At 36.3% G+C, this 19058-nt stretch overlaps 1 protein-coding gene across 1 annotated transcript in view; it reads right to left on the bottom strand.

Annotated features, from left to right (window-relative positions):
* Positions 1–17779, bottom strand: part of ENPEP (glutamyl aminopeptidase) — a 73034-nt gene extending 55255 nt beyond the window's left edge. The window contains exons 1-3 of the mRNA XM_039848686.1: positions 16811–17779; positions 6548–6689; positions 4415–4546 (exon numbers count right to left, since the gene is read on the bottom strand). Coding sequence (XP_039704620.1) covers positions 4415–4546; positions 6548–6689; positions 16811–17463 — 927 coding nt within the window. The 5' untranslated portion in view covers positions 17464–17779. The remainder of the gene's footprint in view (positions 1–4414; positions 4547–6547; positions 6690–16810) is intronic.
* Positions 17780–19058: the final 1279 nt, after the last annotated feature.

Raw genomic sequence — 19058 nt, 5'->3', positions numbered from 1 at the left:
AAACCAAGGAAAGACTGAGAAAATGTCACAGAGGAGAGAAATTGATGGGGGACCTCATGACCAATACAATGCGGTATCATCTATTGGATCTTGCCACAGAAGAAACACATTAGTTGAAAAAACTGGAGAAATCCAAATAAAAGCTATAATCTACTTAATAGTTTTGTACAAATAATAATTCCTTGGTTTTGATGAATATATGATAAATAATTAAGTAAAAGGTTAACATTGGGAAAGCTAGGTGAACCTTACAAAGGGATTCTCTGTTTTATCTTTGCAAGTCTTCGGTAAATCTAAAATTATTTCAAAATAAGTTTAAAAATAGACCTGAATATTAAAACAATGATTTTTTTTCTAATTAGACTATTTTCATGTTAGGGAATGCATAAATTCAAAAACCTAAAACAGATCTAAAAAATAAAGTGTATCAAAAAAAAAAATCCATGACATACATATTTTCTGCCCTCGACCAATCATTCTGATCCAGACAAACAGTGAAATAAGACAGAAACAAGTAAGAAGACACAGGAAAGTAGAAACGATTCATTCATAGGTTTAATTCTAGGTGCAACTCTTCAGGAATCATCCTAAGACTTTTTGGAAGAAGGCACAATAGAATCTCTCTTACTGAGTTACTAGAATTAATATGGTTATAGCATAAACTAATTAAATGGATACTTTGAACCAGCATTCTCTTAGTGAGCAATTCTTCCCAACTTCCTTCTCTTACAATGAAAGCCAAGAGTTGAAATAATCTCCAGCAAGGTAATTGCTTCTTTTAGCACATCCTTCTTTGCAGAAGACAGAGTCAAATGTCCCAAAGAAATTCAAGGCTTAATTAGAACTTACTGTTTCTTGGGAACTTGCCATTTAATTTGTCCTAAATTTGTTTCCTAGGATGCTGTGCAAAGTTGAAAACTCTGACAAAGTTACTGAGGACATAGTTCAAATATATCTCAGCATCACAAACCTAATAACTTAAAATGATTTTATATATGGCAATATGAGAAATTTTTCTTTTTCCTATCTGCTTTTCTTCTTCCAAATTTTCTTTAATGCATGTGTATTAAACCTATAATTTTAAAAACTTAAAAATATATTTGTAACCTGTATTGTTCTGGATTTGAAAATCAATTGCAGTATATCCCATTGGGAGACTTTGAGCTGAACTAAGTTAATAACATGTCTGTTGGGGATATTGTTTCCCATGATATGACTCCTGCAAGAGCAAGAGAAGCACATTTTATTAATTCAAGAATTACTTCACATAACTGGGAAGTCATATAATCTGTCCACATTTTGTACAGTTCAGGGTTTTTTGTTTTTTTGGGATAAAAGTCAGTGATTTTATTTACTTTAAAATCCTTAATCAACTAAAGCTGAAAAAGCCCTCAGGGTTTTTTTTTTTCTTGCCAACAGAATGGCTGGTCAGACATCAAAGGCTGGCCTTAATTGTTGCTTAAATTACTGTAACACTTTAAGTTAACTCTGTTTTCTTCAGGATTGAATCAAAATGTAATACAACTAAGATTCAAAAAAAGAAATATGCAGTTTAAAGTCTTCTGAGCTACCTTCCAAACTCAGTTACCTTTTTTTCTTAACAATTTTTTTCGGACCAGATCCTCCAATGTGATTTTTTCTCATGAGCAATAAGGACATTTTAACATAATGAATGGTTCAACTACTAATATCAGCTATTCTTTCTCCAAATAAACAATTAAGCAGAACATAGCCCTTGATTCTGTGTTTATTGATATAAAGAACTCTTGCCAGAAGGGTGAAGATACCCAAAAGAGTTTAATCAGGGTATTATAGATTCTTAAATCACATGGTATAATCAGATTATGAATAGCACATGATTAATGTTCCAGAATAATACTGTCAGAAGCAGAGTGATTAAGAATGGTCTTTTGATTCATGAAATTTCTACTAAAATATTGTTGTATTTGACAACAGCTACCTAGCTTCATATTTTTTAACTGACAAAGAAATACAGGGGTTCAGCACGGTGCAGTAAAGTGAAGTTTGGTGTATCTCCACTGCTCCTGACATACAGAAATAGCAGATGCAATTGAAAAAAACTGAAAATCTACACGACATATCAGGGTTTAAAACAATATTGGCATCTCCACAGAGTTGAAAAAAAACTCAAAGCAATGGGCAGGAACTGAAGTACAGGCTTATTAGACTCTGGTTTGGGAAGAATTAGAAACAGGTTCCGGGGGGGTCAGAGCCAAGTCATGCTTTGGAAATCATATTTTTAAACTCTGACTACTGTTTCTGATTATTTTTTCATAGCTTTCTGATTTTATCTTATGGTGATCATAACTTCTTATAACTCTGAGTATAATAATTAAAGACCATGTGTATAAATATTTAATTTTTATGGCTTTTTAAAAATTATCTTTTGTTTCCTCAATTATCGCCATTCACCCCCACTACGCCTTAGATTTTCTCTTTTATGTTGCTTGTTTTCCTCATATACCTGCTTGTCTGTTCAGATCTAAGAATATAGTACTGTGAGGCTGGTGTGGGTTCCCTCTGATGTCACAGTTAAGCAGATTTAAGTAGACTGTGTTTTTTTATGTTTGTTTTATTTTGTAATTCTTTCAGGAGTGGGGAACTGCACTGGCAGCATTTGTGCTTGGGTGTCAGTTGTTAGATTTTAGTTTAGAGTGAATGGGTAGGAAGCCAGGCAGGGAACTTCCTAAATGTCAAAGAGGTGGAATTTACCACGATTTGTCATTCACACTAAATGCCTTAAAGTTCTCCCATAAGGTTCTGTTCAACTTTGAGGAAAACAGCACCACAGGTTTTTGCAAGAGAGAAAATTCTGGTTGCCTGTCTTATAGATGGGGTAGAGAATAAGGCGCCTACTTTGCTCAGCTCTATGTTTCACTTTCACTGAATTCTCCTAAGAGTTTCTGGTAGTGTCTAAAGAGACTTTCTGTTCCTCTCTTGTCAAATAGGTGATCATAAAGTAATATATTATGACAGTATTATCTTTATTTCCCACCCAACTGAGGAAAACTTTACTGATTTATGATAGAATGTTAAACACTCAGCTTTGATAGAAGAACCACTTAAGAAATATTTACTACTTAAAATATATTTGAGGATCTTTTGCCAAACTATGTTTTCCATTGTGTCATTCCAAATCTTCTACATAGTAAAGTCCATCATTAAAGTTCAGCTAACTAACTGGTACAGGCTCTAACAACACACCCAGTATAGTTATATAGTAATATTATCTCTTAGCCAATGGGTGCCCTTTGCCACATCTGAAGGTCACAGCAAAGCAATACATGTGATAAAGGAAAGACGAAAGTTGAATGGGTCATCATGATATATAACCCCTTTAAGAAGGTCTTTCAAAGTCTCTTTGAAAAATAGACATTTCTCCATTTGCTATAATTTGGATACAGTTACAGGAAGCATACCGAAAACAAAGGTTTAGGATGTCTCAGTATCAACCCCTACTATACCCACGTTAAGGTAAATTTTCCCAGGAGCTAGGTTCACAGGAAATAGAGGAATCCATCCCTTCCTTCCAGTGATTGGTGAAGAGATAAAAATATTTTCAGAACATCACATTTCAGTATTTGGAGGGAATTTGGAATTTGAGTCTTTACCACTTGCCAGCTGGGTGATCTTGAACAAATTACTTAAAGTCATTACATTTTAATTCCCTTATCTTTAAAATAGAAGTAATGATTTCTTCCTTATAAAATTTTATTGCAAAGATTGTGAGATTTTATACATATTTACATATGTAATATGTAGCACAGAGGTGGAACAACAGACTAAGCAAAATTGGGGCCTCCAAAATGAGAAAAACAATTAGGTAAAAGTGCGTGGTTTTTCAAAAGAATATTATTGAATTAGTCATCTTGATAAAAATAAATTTAGTATTTATATTTTCTTACACTTAAAAATATGCTTTTTTGACACTTTGTTATTGTCTTATTTTGAATTGCATATAGAAATGGCACAACAAATCTCTCAGTGCTTAGTCACTTGAAGGATATTGATCTGCCTCTGGTTTCCTCCTCCCTCTCTAGACTGTCCAGGACCCCACCCAAACATATATACTCATCCATTTTACTAAATGGGGCATGCCCCGATATTTTAATATATTCGTTATGATGTACTTAGGAGCTAGCTTTTCATTTATAATGAATTTTTCCCTTACAATAATTTGAGGCTATGCATGTCTATATCTGTTGTGTTTGTTTATTGTTCACCTATATCCTTTTAGCTTACATTTTTCTATATTGTTCAGTGTACCAACAAGCTCACAGACCCTGGTAACTAATGGGTTTTTCTAGTCTGTTGTATGAAAAAAAAAAAACCTATTCAAAAAAGTAGAAGATTAGTCACAAATGCATAGGCGTAAAAATATAATGTGACTCACAGGTATTCCCTTATTTGATACTCTCTTTACGGAGTAAAATTGATGCACAGCAAAGCACACCAGGTAAGTGCTCATGGGGACAGACTTCTCGAAAGTTGTTCTATTCCATTTATCATCCACCGATTCTTCTTTCTATTGAAAACAAAATATAACTTTTTATTTATCAAAAGGTCAATCACATACAAGACAAATGGTTTCTAGTAAGATGTTCTTTGTCAAAGCTTAGGGATAAAAAGAAATGGTGATGTCACAAAAACTAAAGGGAAATTTATTTTATTTTTAGTACTGTGATAGAGTGATCGAGCTATATGCTGTATAAAGTTTCTGAGGGAGAAATACAATTTCGAATATGATAGAAACTGGACGGGACTTTATATATCTTTCTACATGAGACACACAATCCTGACCATAATATTTGAGGAGATACTATGTGAAGACTAGGCTAGTGCTCAATGCCTTGCACATGGAAAGAACTAAGTAGGTATTTGCTGATTTGACCATGTGCAGGAGAGCAATAGCTGGACCAGGCATAACAGGATGTTGGGTTCTCTGTTCCACCTCTGGTTGTCTACATTGAGACCCAAGGTATGACCACTAAATTCACTGCCATAGTTACCGCAAAGAGAAAGGATTCCATTGTTTGATGCAATTACTGACTCCATCTATCTGGTTTTCTGTCCATGCCAGCTTTGCTTTCCTCCCTGCCAATCACCAGCCTTAATACTTCATCTATGAAAACTCGTCCAACTCCTGCTACTTATTGTTTAAACATTTCCACATCGCCTGCAGCCACCCAGTAAGTCACACTACAGTGAGAAGCTTTAAAAAGGGATTAAGCGAGGGAGACTGAACTAGAATTGATGCTTCGTTGACAAGGCAAGCATGTATACACATGTGCTTGTATGGGAGTGTTGGAGCTCCAGCAAAATAAAATACGCTGCAATTAAAAAAAAAAAAGTACTAGTATTAGTTTTTATCTAATGATGCAGAATATTCTCCTTCTTCCAGAAATATACTCTGCAAAAGGAAAAGGTCGTATGGGGAGGTCTTAAGCAGAAGTTAGTAAAGTTTGTATTCTTCCTCCTCCAACCTTCACTTTTCTCCCTCCATGCCAAACATTCTAATGGCATTTTACCCTGACCCAGTCTTCTGGATTGGTGTGTCATACTTTAAGTTTATCTTTTCCTCGCTCTTATCCAATCAAAACTCAATTTCTAAGGTGCCTGACACCAGAAGCAAACAAGTTGATAAACTAATTCACACTGAGGCATGGATAGCTGATGGCAGTTTACTTTTTAATCTTCTTAAGATTTGTTTGCTTTATTTTGTTCTTGCTTTTTTAGAGGAATGTTTATAATTAAAAGGGATAAATTTTAGTGATATTTCAGATAGTAGGTCAGAAAGATAGGAGGTATAATCAGAGTATCCTTCTGATACTAGTAAGTGAGAATTATATCTAAAGACAAGCCTGACCTTTGTATACGTCAAACGTTTAAGGTATAACAAACCTCAATTTTGAGGTAATGGCACTTTAGTTAACTACATTATCCATTATGGGAATGAGAAGCAGTAACAGAGGAAAGAGTCTTATGTTAACAATTGTACAGACAGAGATTATTGTAGTCTATTAATTTTTAATATTTAATGAGCATGTCTCGTTCACCAGAAAGTCTATAGGCATGTTGTTCCTTGGAGCTGGCTTGTGGACTCCAATATTTAACTGACAATATTTTACAGTATATCTATCTTAAAAACTGGGTTTATATTCACATAAAAACCAAGAATACTGATGAAGCCCTCGAATATTTTTAAGTCTGTAATAAATTTGTCGTTAGTTTTTCCTGACTGGGGATTCTTTCCATTAAGCAGAGCCCAGCTGATGTATAGCTAATGTATTCTCTCTTGCTTAGAAAACTCAACATGGCTTATTGACTGGACTATGATCTCTTGCGTTAAAGACTTTTAGGACTCAAAGGAAAGAGACTGCCAAAACGTATTTTGAAACCTCTAAACGAACTATTAGAGCAAATTTAATTTTAGAATTCAGTGAGGTTCTCTCACAGCAAATTGGATCATTTACCTGACATTTTAAACAGACTATTTGCAGAAACAAAAAATTTAAAAAATACTCACCGCCACAGGCATATTTGAAAGTGCCTTATAGTCTTTGAGGTGGATGATAGATATTGTATAAGTAGCCTTTTTGTTGGGTTCATCAAAACAAGGGAAGGATTTCCTGGCATCTGTTGGTTCATGATCAGTGGCTGCTATGCTCCTTGGAAACAAATAAACACACAAACAAAACACATGTTGCCTCTTCTGACAGCCCTTATGTTTCTATTCCTATAGAAAAAAATCAACTGTGTAATAATAACCATTCCATGTCTTAAAATGAGTTTCCATACAGAGGTTGTCAAATAGTTGTTGAAGTTTTTTCTGGAATTTTTAGGTTAACAAAGAAATGAAAATCCAGAAACCCTTCAGATATTCTCTATGAATATTTAGATATTTTGGTGCCATAATTAAAAATATGTAAACTGTAGATGAGTGAAGCTAAACACAATTATGAGCTATCACTTTCTTCATCCCAAAGCTGGTGAACAAGAAGTAGATAAACAAAGCCAACTCAAGAGCTCTTCTCTAACTGCCCCTGTGAGAGTGAGCAGCTGTGTTCTGTCACAGAGAAGTGGAGCATATTCCAGAGTCCCAGCTCCTGTCCCTAATGGCACATTCTTTCTTGTTTATGTTACACCAGAGAACAAGGCCCAGTTTCATTTCCATGCAAAGTCAGTGCTCTGAGTAATCTCCTAGGAGAAGCAATCTTTGGCCCTGTTTAAAGCCCATTTTTGAGAAGAGACAACATTTTTTTAGGTCTCTAACTAAGCAAATGCTATGTAAGTGGAAATGTTAATGTTTAATGTTCCCATCATTTCAAAGTGGACATATTTGTTCTGAGTAATTGCTCAAAAAAACCTATGAATATATACTTTTTACACGTAGTCATATTACAGTAAGATAGTATTGTTGTATAGTTGTTCATTAGAAGAGTAAGCAAAGTAAAAAAATATAAAGGAACAGAAAAGTAACGAAGATGTGTATATTTGTCAAAACTCATTGAACTGTGCCCATTAAATTTATGCATTTAATGCATATAAATTTTTACCTAAAAATAACTATAAATCAATACTGAGCTCTACTAAGTAGTTTTGTGTTGCTGTGGTATGGGTTAACAATTCAGAAACAGACTTTTCCGTATGCTGGGTTTGAGCAAATAAAAAAAAGAAAAATAGAAAGCAGGTTTCTCACTGTTGGGGAAGAGAATTATAAAATCGTAAAGGGGGAAGATTTAAAGGTACCTTGGTATTGAATTGCAATTTCAAGTTTGGTATAAATTTAGTGATTTTTCGTAGTTATAGGTAGATGGATATAAAAATACACAGAGAAACATATATTTCCTAGCCTTGTTTGCTGACAGGACTAAATGCAATGACAAGTTTGTAGCAATGAGCACAGCTAGTTCCCAGAGGACCATTTGTAAATACCACTCTCCACTAAAAAGAACCAAAATGGCTGATTCCAGTGCTAGGTCAGGAAAAGTTCAAGATGATCCTGGAAAATCTTTCTGTGCCAAAAAGTAAGGAAGCTCTCAAAAAATCGTGGGAATAAGTAAAAAGGACAAAGAGTCCATTTGAGGGGACTACCACTAGCCAAATCTGGTTAACTGGAACATCAAAATAAACAATGAGATTACAACTCATTGAATAAAATAAGAATCCATGAATCTTTACTCTATTTAAAAAAAATTAATAAATAAATAAGTGAGGGAGAAGAGAAAGCTCTTCTTTACAACAGATTGTCTACTAATAATTTTAGGAGGAATGATGATTTAAAAATCATCCGTGGGTACCAAAACAAATGGATGAAAGTTTAGTTTGATGAGGAAATGAATATCTGAATAGTTTCAAAGGATCTCTCCAAAATTACTTACAAAGGGAAAAGGTGTAACTTTACAGTGGAGAAACCTGTTGGATACCACCTTAAACAAGAGATCAAAGATAATAACACAATTAATAAGAATACAAGCCAACATGATGTGTCGTCTCTTGATGCGGTTTTCTGAGAAGGACACAGCATCACTTCTGTAAAATTCTCAACAAGAAGGCTTAACTTGCATTTTTAAATCATCAGGAAAGTCAGACAAACAAAATTGACGGACGTTCTTAAAATAAGTGGCCTGTACTCTTCACAAATATCAAGATTGTGGAAGACGAAGAAAGCAGAGGGGGCCGGTCCAGGTTAAAGGAGTCGAAAAAGGCATGACATTAAATGCAATACATGAATCCAGACTGGCTTCTGGATTGTGAAAACAATTTCTTTCTCTCTTTAAGACAAGAGTTTCAGGAAAATTTAATATAAATTCATTCATTTTATATTTAAGTTCATGAGTCACAGCCACATTATGTCCCTAGTAAAAATTCTGAAAAGCTTTAGAAAAGGCCCACCTCCACAACAGTGTCTGCCCATGGGTTCATATTCACTTTCCAACCCCAAACAGAAAAGCCTGACTCAGCACCCTCTGGGAAAATCAACACTTGATTCAAAGACACGTTGTTCGATGATGATTATTAAGGTTCCAGCCACACCATCTGCCCACTAGGAAGTCTGAGAGGAAGCAGGCAGCTAGGACAGAATCTTTCTCTCACAAGGAAGCAATCTACCTCCAAGCAAGAGACGGGTGACTTGGTGCCACTAAAGGACATTTTCGGGTTAACTGATGAAATTTGTTTATGATTGTGGATTAGATAATTGTATTATATCAATGTTAAATTTTCTGATCTTGGTAACTGTACCGGTGGTTATGTTAGAGAATGTCCATGTATTTAAGAAATATATACTGAATGTTAAGAGGTAAAGGGAAACTGTTTCAATATATTTAGAGAGAAAAAGAGACAGACATTGATGGGGCAGAAGGGGGAGGAGGAGTGGGTGGTGTTGGGGGAGTGGGACAAAATGTAAACAATTGATGAATCTGGAGAAAGTGTTTCTAGGAGTTCCTTGTACTATCCTTGTAACTTTTCTGTAAGTTTGAAATTATTTCAAAATAAAGTTACTCAAAAAGCCTCAGCCAAGAACTTATTCTTCCACAGAGTAATTACTGATGAGTGTTTGTGATAGTAACAATTTAACTAGTGAACTAGAGTTTCTAACACCGTGCAGATTGCAGTGAATTACAAATACATCAGAATATAAAGAAATCTGTAGATTTTCCTGGGGTACTAAGGTTTTATAACAGGATGCCCTAAGCTCCAACCCCGTGTTTAGTCAGCTGCCTTTTTTCTTCTGAATTCTTCTGGCTTCTGATTTCTTCCAGAGGCAGAGGGAAAAGAAAAAGTCACTCTGCAAGAATGTAGCAGACTACTCACATCTCAGAAATAAGCCAGCTAACTAATTTGGGAATATAAGTGTGTGTGTGTGTGTGTGTGTGTGCGCGCGCGCGCGCACGCCTGTGGAGTGAGGGTGAGAAGGGAGTGGAATTTCACGTTCCTAAGCAATAGCCACGGGGTAGGTTTTCAAATAGTCTTTTCTGGTCTCTGCTCTACGCCTGAGCACCCAAGAGAGAGAAGAATTCTCAATCTTTTTCTCATCTCTCTTTAACAGAGGCAACGCTTGATTATAGATAAAAATTGCCTTCCTAAATTAGAGCATTTCTGAAAATGCAGAGATACTTTGGAAATGGAATATAACAACATTGGAGATGTCTCTGTGTGATGTGTTTGCTGGTCCTGTCGGTGAAAGTTAATCACTGCAAACCCACTCAACTACAGTGATCTGGACATATACTGGCATAGGTAAAGTGACACTCAACAATCAGAAGAGCTACAAAATGTGTGTAATTTTTTAAAGTGTAGAGCCAAACTGATTATGGGGAAAATCTTTTCTAAGAGTAAAACTTCCTAAATTTTAATCTTACTTCAGTCCCTTCCGTGTGATCTTGCACAGATTACAAAACCTCCGATTCTTAGTGCCGTCATTTATAAAAGCTGGTTACCAAAGCACATCCGGCCTCTTCACAGGGTTATGGGGGAGAAAAGGGGTAGGGTGCATGTAGCACTATATTTGAAACTCTCTTAAAATTTACATAATGGGATTGGGATACACTTCATTCTATTTTCTTAAACTCTAGAAGGCTAACTATGCTTTCTGATATAGCACTGTCCACAACCAACAGACTTCAAAATTCATTCATCAGACAGAAATATCCGTACTGGAATAAAATTAATTTTTAAAAATGTGTAAGTAAATACTATAAGCAATATAACAATTTTTAAATGATAACTTGTTATTTTTCTCATGAACTCCTGAATAACTCAAAACTCTTGTTTATATATGCTAAATTATACTCAAAGTTACTAAAGTTTTGTAAATATATGCAAATTTGAAAACAACAGGTATGAGGTAACAGTATAAAACAACGTTAGATCACAACTTCTTTGGAGAGGTTTTATTCAGTGATTAAAACTTTTTCCTTTTTAAAATCAGATGAATTGTATTGCAAATTAATGGGAAAAGCCTGGCTAATAGCACAGTATGTTCAGGAGTGACTCTTGGGTATATCCTAAGAATAATTACAATGCCAGGCAACTGTGATGAGATAAACCACTTTTTCATAAAGGCCTCTCTATGTCATGTTAATAAATCACTTTGAGGCCCAGCACATTACAAATATAACTCTATGTAGCTTATTCATTTATAAAAAGGAAGAACATTCCTCTGACGTCTCTGAGAACATTACATCAAGGTGACTTTAGGGAAAGCTGAAGAGAGAGGAGGTGGTATAGCAAGTCACAGGCGAGATCACTTTAAATCAACTTTTTAAAAAAACTACTTGATTATCTCATAAATCATCTGGCATACAGTTTCCAATCAAGATTCTCAGGCTATGTTCAGCATGTTAATAACTTAAGCCAGCAATATAAATAGCAAGGTCTGGGGGAAAATCTTAAGAGCTTCTGATGCAAGCGAGGTAGCCACAAGCGCTAAGTTTTTGTGCACACTGGAGAAGGGGTTCCAGAATTAAGGAGGGAAGCTGTTCACTGCAAGACAATCCATTTAGCTTATTCAGATACCAACATATTTTTGGTGGTTTGAATGAACCAGTTAATTATTTAACTTTATTTTCCAATTGCTTTTTTTTTTTTATGTAGAAGACATTCAAGGTCAAGTAAAATTTCTTTTTGTTTCCTTGCTTCTAAAAGTAAAGGAAATTACTATGCTTCCTGCAACAAGTAAACGAGACCCAAAAAAATCTATTCTTTAGTGATAATGGGTATACTGATAGCTTGACATATCAATCTAAGAATATAATAAATAAATTGACATATAACTAAAATTTCAAGATCAAAACTAAATGAGCACACACATCCAGGAATGTGAGACTATACCATACACACTTAGCCAAGACTATCTCACTGATTTCTTTTTTGCCATGTTTTCACTTAACTCCTAAATCTTGATCACAAGTCCTAACCTTGTGCTTCAGACTTATTTATCCAAATGCCTACTAAACATCTTTTCCTAGATGTCTGACAGACATTCGACACATTGGACACTGAACTTATGACCTTCCCTTATAAACCTGGTTCTCTTCTCTTCTATTTCCAATACCAGTTAAATAAATGTGTGGACTATTATTTCTGAGCTCAGATATATGGGGCATCCTGGCTCTATTACTTTAACTTAATCTGCTGCATAATCAATCAGTTTGTCAATCCTGACTCCCTAACCTCCAGACTGTCTTCTCCATTGTGCCCTCTACTGTCAATCTTAAAATCTCTGTCTACCTGATCTTCTTCTCTTTCCTGGATCATTCCAACATCTCCCACATACCCATGGATGGACTTGGCTCTTTTCTTCACCATCTACATCTAAATAGTGACCAGTTGATTATTCCTTAATAACACCTCCCATCATTAGCTATGCTTCCTTTTCTTTCTTATGGGTTTTCTAGAGTTATCTCTAGCGAGCCTCTTCATATAAATTTCTCCCACAAACTAATTTCTTCTCCCCACTTCACTTTTCTGACTTGGTGCCTTTCCTTTTTACCTGCTTTTGCCTTCTCATTTGCCTATTGAAATCCCATCACGATATCAAAGTTCAGCATCAATCCTACCAACGCCATAAAGAACACCCAGAAAACCCAAACTAGAAACCAGCTGTCTCCTTTTTAAATTCTTCTTGTAATTCCTGTCAATTCCAATAATTCTTAAAGTATGAAGACTGCGTTCCTAAGTCAAAAAAAGATCTACTCTTCCCTTCAACAAGATGGGCAGAAAAGAAACCAGGGAAATTTTCCACCCTAATTGAGTGGAAGGTAGACATGTCATTGATGGAAGCTGGACTACTTCACGGGAAAGGGGCTGTGGCAATGCAGCAAGCCGGTCCCAGCTTATGCCCGAGGACATCAGTTGCATAAAGACCTGTATGAAAAGGTTTCTATACATTCGTTCAATAATATTTGAGTGCTCACTGTGTGCTAGGCAGTGAATAAGAGAGACACAGCCTACTCATAGAGACCTACAGAAGAGTCCACGGTCACATAAGGTTGGCAAACTGCAACTATGGCAGTCCTGGAGGGTCATAATGGACATTATCATATAAAAGTCTCTGGGAAGTCTAACTGTTAAAACACACACACACACACACACACACACACACACACACACACACACACACACACAAGCCACATCATTTTGTATTTAGCATTACTTCCCAAACTAATTTGGCCCCAGAAGCCCTCCCTTGCTTTTGTTCTGGCAAAATCTATTAACATCCCATGCAACGAGGGCTCTGTGGGACATACTTTGAGAAAATACTGTGTAAGAAGAGCAATTCAAATGCTAAGGAAGCTGAGCCTGGAAGAGAAGCAAATATCGTTATGCACTTTGGAGATGTAAGTAGAGAGGGCTCTGCCTGGGAGAAGAACTGAAAAGCGTGTGGGGGTTCCGGTGGTGTGGGCAGAGAAACATTCCAAAGGTTCCAATCCTTTTAAGTGGTTTTCCTCAGACCATAAGGAACAGACCAGAGAGTAGGACTTTTAGGTTTCTCAAACTTTCTCCTCCTAAGCCTCGCTCCAAATCTGGCCCCAGCAAGATGATGTGGATACTATTGCTAGGAAGCCCTAAGCTGGCTCCGTCTTCACCAACTCTCCTTTACCTCAGAATTTTGAGCATTGAACATTACAAAACTCACTCTATAATGTGAAAAAATGGTGCTGTTCCAATGAACTGACTCTTGTGGTCCTTATATGGACACTGTGGATGGGATCCCCTTGAGGCCTGCATTGTCAAAACGTTACGGGCTTGAAAAAAATGCACTTTTCTCATACGCTTGAAGTATTTCATAACAAGAAAAACAAAGAGCATTCCTTTTAGCTTAAATGAAGTTATTAAGTATGTGCCAAAACTGTTCCAAAGCGTCTATGCAGAACTGGCAGCATCCTGTGTAATATGAGAGCCTCGACTGCTACCAATGAAAACAGAGAAATTCAGGAAGACCAGTCTTCCCTGAGAACCTAACCAAGCACTGCCCTTCTTTGCCAATCTTTCAGTCACTTAGTATTTTCTAACCAACAATTAAGATAGCTGACATTCAGAACGTCAGCTCTCACATTCATATTTTATGGTAAAATTAACAGATGCAGTAAAATAATCCAAAGAATTGGAGCGAATAATATATATTTTAGTATACTGTGCTTTTAAAAAATATGTGAAATATGTAACAGACATTTATTAATAGAACTTTGTTCTATATTTTTTGGCCTTCCTATAGTGTATAGAATTTTTATAGAATATTTTGATGGCTTTACTCGGATGAAATATCTATTGTTTTCACAACCTAATAGCAGTTTTAAAGTCTTAGCAATAATCATTTAAAAGTTTTCACTCATTTTCATTTTACACTAATGAATTTTTAGAGTATCTTAAAGGCGGATATTCTTCAAAATAGTATGCGTTTTTTTTCCACTGAAGTGCAAACACTTTTGAAAATCATTTATCATTAGTAAGGCTTAGAGAAATAGGTACTTTCATTCATTGTTGATGGAAACATAATTTGGGACATACTCTTTGAAAGTCAGTTTGGAAACATACATATGTGCATGCACATGTTACGTATCTGTGTGTGCGTACACACATATGTCCATGCATTCATATATGTGCAGTTTGGACTATTTTCCTAAGAATTTAAAATGTTATACATAGTTTTTTTATAGGGATGTTCATGATACTTTAATAGGAGTTTATAGGTAAAAAAGTAGGAGCAACTTAAATGCTCAAGTTTAATGGAAAAGTTGAATAAATTACATTATAGCCTACAACGAACTATCATATATCCATTAAATCATTTTGTAAAAGAATACCAAATGACACGTTAAAATGCAGATATATCTTAAAAGAATACAATAGTATGTACGGCATAATAATGCCATGTTTAGAGGAATATTTGCTAAATATTAATAGCAACTATACTTGAATGATAGACTTATAAATGGATTTTTATTTTTTCTTATATTGTTCCCTGTCTTCCAAGTTTTCTGCAGTGAACATGTATTACTTATGAAAAAAACAAAATAAATGTTACAAGTTTCTGTATATATTCATACCCTTTATACCCTAATATAAGGAAATAAATGGATGCACACTTAAAAGTGTACTTACAACTATGTTCTTTTCTGACTTGTTTATAATAGTAAAATACTGGAAGCAATTCAAATGTCCAACATTAGAAAACTGGTTTTAACAAATAACAGTACATTCAGACAATGGAATCTTACACAATCTTTAAAACCAGATTATTGAAAATATTTAAGAATGAGGAGAAACATAGAATGTTAAGTTAAAAAGGTATATAGATAGATACATAAACACAATAAAATTACAATTTTGGTTGCCTAGAAAACTATTAGAATAACATTAATATATTAATAGGGTTACCACTAGATGGTGAAAATATTTGTAGGTTCTTTTGACTTTCCTTTGTTATAATTTTCTGTGCTTTCAAAATTTGTAATTTTTATAAACAAAAAAGTAAACAATAAAGTTTGTTTTATTACAAGTGATATTAAGATGCACCATCTATATGAGCATGATCCTTCTCAATTTTTTTTTCAAACTAGCATCTCTACTCAATGTATTAGTGTACCACACAGTCAGATAGGAATATTTATGTATTTTATTTTAGTCTTCGTGTCTATCTGACAAACAACAGGAAGAATTTTGACCAAAAGTTTTGCTTTGCTCTTTAAGATGCTTAAAACAACATAGAAAAGGAATGTTCAGTGGGTTGGTCTCAGACTCACATTTCCGAACTGTTATACTAAGATTTCTTAATCATTTACCTGTTCAGAATATGTGTAAGCAAAGGTCAAAGCAGTTTCAAGTTTAGTGATACCTCATGTGTAGCCTTCCCCGCTTATGCAAGAGCCACACCCACAGTATGAAGGTTTTTTGAGATCACTGAGTTTCTGCCTTTAACACAGCTCTAGTTATATAGCCTCTGATTGATTGTCAATGCAAGTAACCACTTTTGCTAGATTCAGGAAATGGAATTGTATGTGCTACTTCATCACCCGTACACACACACACACACACACACACACACACACTCTTGGAAGACTGTGGGAAGGAAAAATGTTATTATGTCTTTAATTATTTAATACATCTTTTATGTTACAAAAAGTAATTTTTTTTCATTACTGTTGCATGTTGCATAATGGGCAATGAGCCCAAAGATTTATCTATGTGCTGCTACCAATATGTGGACTCAATGAGTATTCATTGAGAGCTTATCCGTAAAACATGGTTCTGGCCATAGGAGATACAAGGTCACAGTCCTGCCTCCCTTCCTACATGGAGACATCAAGAAAATTCCATGGATTTTACATACTCTTTCAACGTCTTTCTCCAATAAAATAGTAAAAATTATTATTGACATGTACCGACTTTCACTTAAATTCAGCGTAATATCATTTTAAAGGTTCAGTTTAAAACTATTGCCCAAAAATATCACCAGTGAATTTTTTCAAATACATATATTTTAAAATTCGAGTTAGTTTATGTAAATATTAAGGATAAGATTCAGTGTATCATGATTTTTTCCTAACAGAATACATTGATTTTTTTTTTTTTTACTCTGTGCAGCTCACTCAACACTTTCAAGTTTTATGATAGGCTTTGAAAATATATAACAGAGCAATAATTATTGCTTCCCAGACGAACAGGCAGAACTGCCAACAAGTTTAGATAAAGATCAGACCAACAAAATAATTTAAAAGTGTAAAAGAAATGGAAAGTAAACATGTGAGTTCAAGGGACATACAGCAAAAAAAGTAATACTTACTTGACTTGTCCTTTCTCCACGTAAGTCGTTCTATAAAACCCCACGAGCGAGCCGTTCAGCCAGCCAGCGAACTCCATGGTCAGGAGGTAAGGACCCTCGTCACCGTTGGGTGCGAGCTCTTCCGCTGCCTCCACCACCACATACTCCTGCTCCGTGTACTGGAAGCACCTCTGAATTTGCACCTGCGCCCCGGAGGGTCGCGTCAGCACCGGGAGCCGGCTGATCTTGGTCTCCCGGAGGTGCAGCCACAGGTGCTGCGTGGGCGTGCTCACGTTGATGGAGATGGTCACACTGCCCGTGTACGTGTCCTCCTCCAACATGGGCTTCACCTCCAGCTCGTAGTGCACCGGGTTAATGAAGTCCGGCAGCCTGAAATTTGTCCAGGCTCCGCTTTCATCGTCACTGGCAGGGCAGACCTCCTGGTCCTGGGGAGGGCTCGCTGTGGGAGGACTCGCTGTGGGAGAACTCGCTGTGGGAGGACTCGCTGTGGGAGGACGCTGGGAAGGTACATTTTCCACGGGGTCACAGGATCTGGTTAAGCCCACAGCAAGTCCTACTATTAATCCTACACCCACCACCACTGCGCAGATAATGGCCACATGTTTCGTTTTAATGCAGTATTTCTTAGAGCCTTCTCTGTCCGCAAAGTTCATTTTTGTTTCCAAAGCCAAATGTTACACATGAAAGGATGTTAAATTTAACTAACGTCAGCAGACTTCCTTTTAAATTGGAAAGAATGCCCTGGTTTGGCAGCCCGTTTTCACTTCTCCCTTACCTCTCTCCGGCTTCTCGCGTCTTTGCCTCTCCCTGCAAGTTCCCACCAGCCACTCAAGGATGAATGTGGAAACGAGGGGTGGGACAGAAGAGAACTGAGCAGGAGGAAGAGGACTGACGAGAAAATTGTCACAGCTCCCTTATAAACAGTGCATCCCCACTCCACTCCTCCGGCGCTGGAGGGAGTTAAATATAAAACAGAGTTTAGCTTATCAGCCAACAGGAGGATGATCTTTTGCCAAAGCTCTGTCAGCAGCTTTACAGGGAGAGGACGTTTGGGGAGGAGGTGTGCTTGCAATAGAGAAACTCAACCTTTGTCACTGGGTCTCTGGCTTCTTCCTGCTGTGCTTACAATCTTTCTCTTAACCAAAGGGCTTCTTGAATTTCAGCTGTTTTATCGGGTAGCTTGTCATATTATGTCATTTTCCTCATATTATGTAAACATTCAGATCCCACCTTTTGCCAAAGTCGTGTCCTGAAATTGGATGCTCAGAATGATACGAGAATTCAAGGACAACTTAGATACTCAGTAAAAATTGGGTGAATTGGCGGATTAGTAAAGCAAAACCAGGTAACCCTAAATGAGTTCAGTGGATGCTGGATGAAAGCGAGGGGCGAGCATGAAGAAATTAGCCAAAGCAGTACTGGAACTGAAAAGCCTAGGAAGAAAAGAGAGAGAGAAGGGGAAAGGATCGAAAGGAGTACAGAGGAGATAAACTTGTTAGATAATCTTGTTAGGTTCGATAACTAAACTCAGTTAAATAAACTTGTCTCTGCAGTTTGCCTCTAAGTGAGATTGACTGCTTTAAACTTTGACGTGGTAGATCATGTTTGGACCAGATTCCGATGCGAAAGAAGGCCTGTTCCAAGACCATTACTTGTGCAAACCTATTGCTTCTGAATGACAAGGCTATTATTGGGCCTCCTATGTACATGGGATGCTATTGGCTCATCTGAAAAATAGGGACATCTCCAGAAATGTTGTCAATAATTACCACTACATTGTGATTATTTGATTGCCTCTTTACATATATTAGTTAATCAGAGCCAAATCTTATGGTTCAGGAAAATAAGAAACTAAAAATATGGCAAGCTAGAGGCACAAGGAGGAAGGAGTATTATATAGGGAACAGAAAGGGTCGAAACCAGTTTCTCTCCATCTTGCCACACAGTCAGTATTACAAGCATGTCCATTCTATAAACCCCCATGGTCAGTCCAGGTATTTCCAAACGGTAAAGGTTTTGTTGGAATTGAAAAAGGAGAGTGCCTTTGCACATAACTTAGCCGACCATGAGCTCTACATACATATTGGCAATATTTTTGGGATCCCGGTCAATTACATTTTATTTCCAATGCTTGCGCTCTATTCTCCAACTTTTAAGGCCCCAGCAACTGTTTTTAAAAGGCTCAATCAGTTTTAAGACTAAGCAATCTCAACTAACTTTTTCCAAGAGCTGAAAATAGCTGCAGATA

The sequence above is a fragment of the Pteropus medius genome, unplaced genomic scaffold, assembly GCF_902729225.1.
Source record: "Pteropus medius unplaced genomic scaffold, Ma_sr-lr_union100, whole genome shotgun sequence".
NCBI classification, from domain to species: Eukaryota; Metazoa; Chordata; class Mammalia; order Chiroptera; family Pteropodidae; genus Pteropus; species Pteropus medius.
This window is presented reverse-complemented; position numbering and strand designations above follow the sequence as displayed.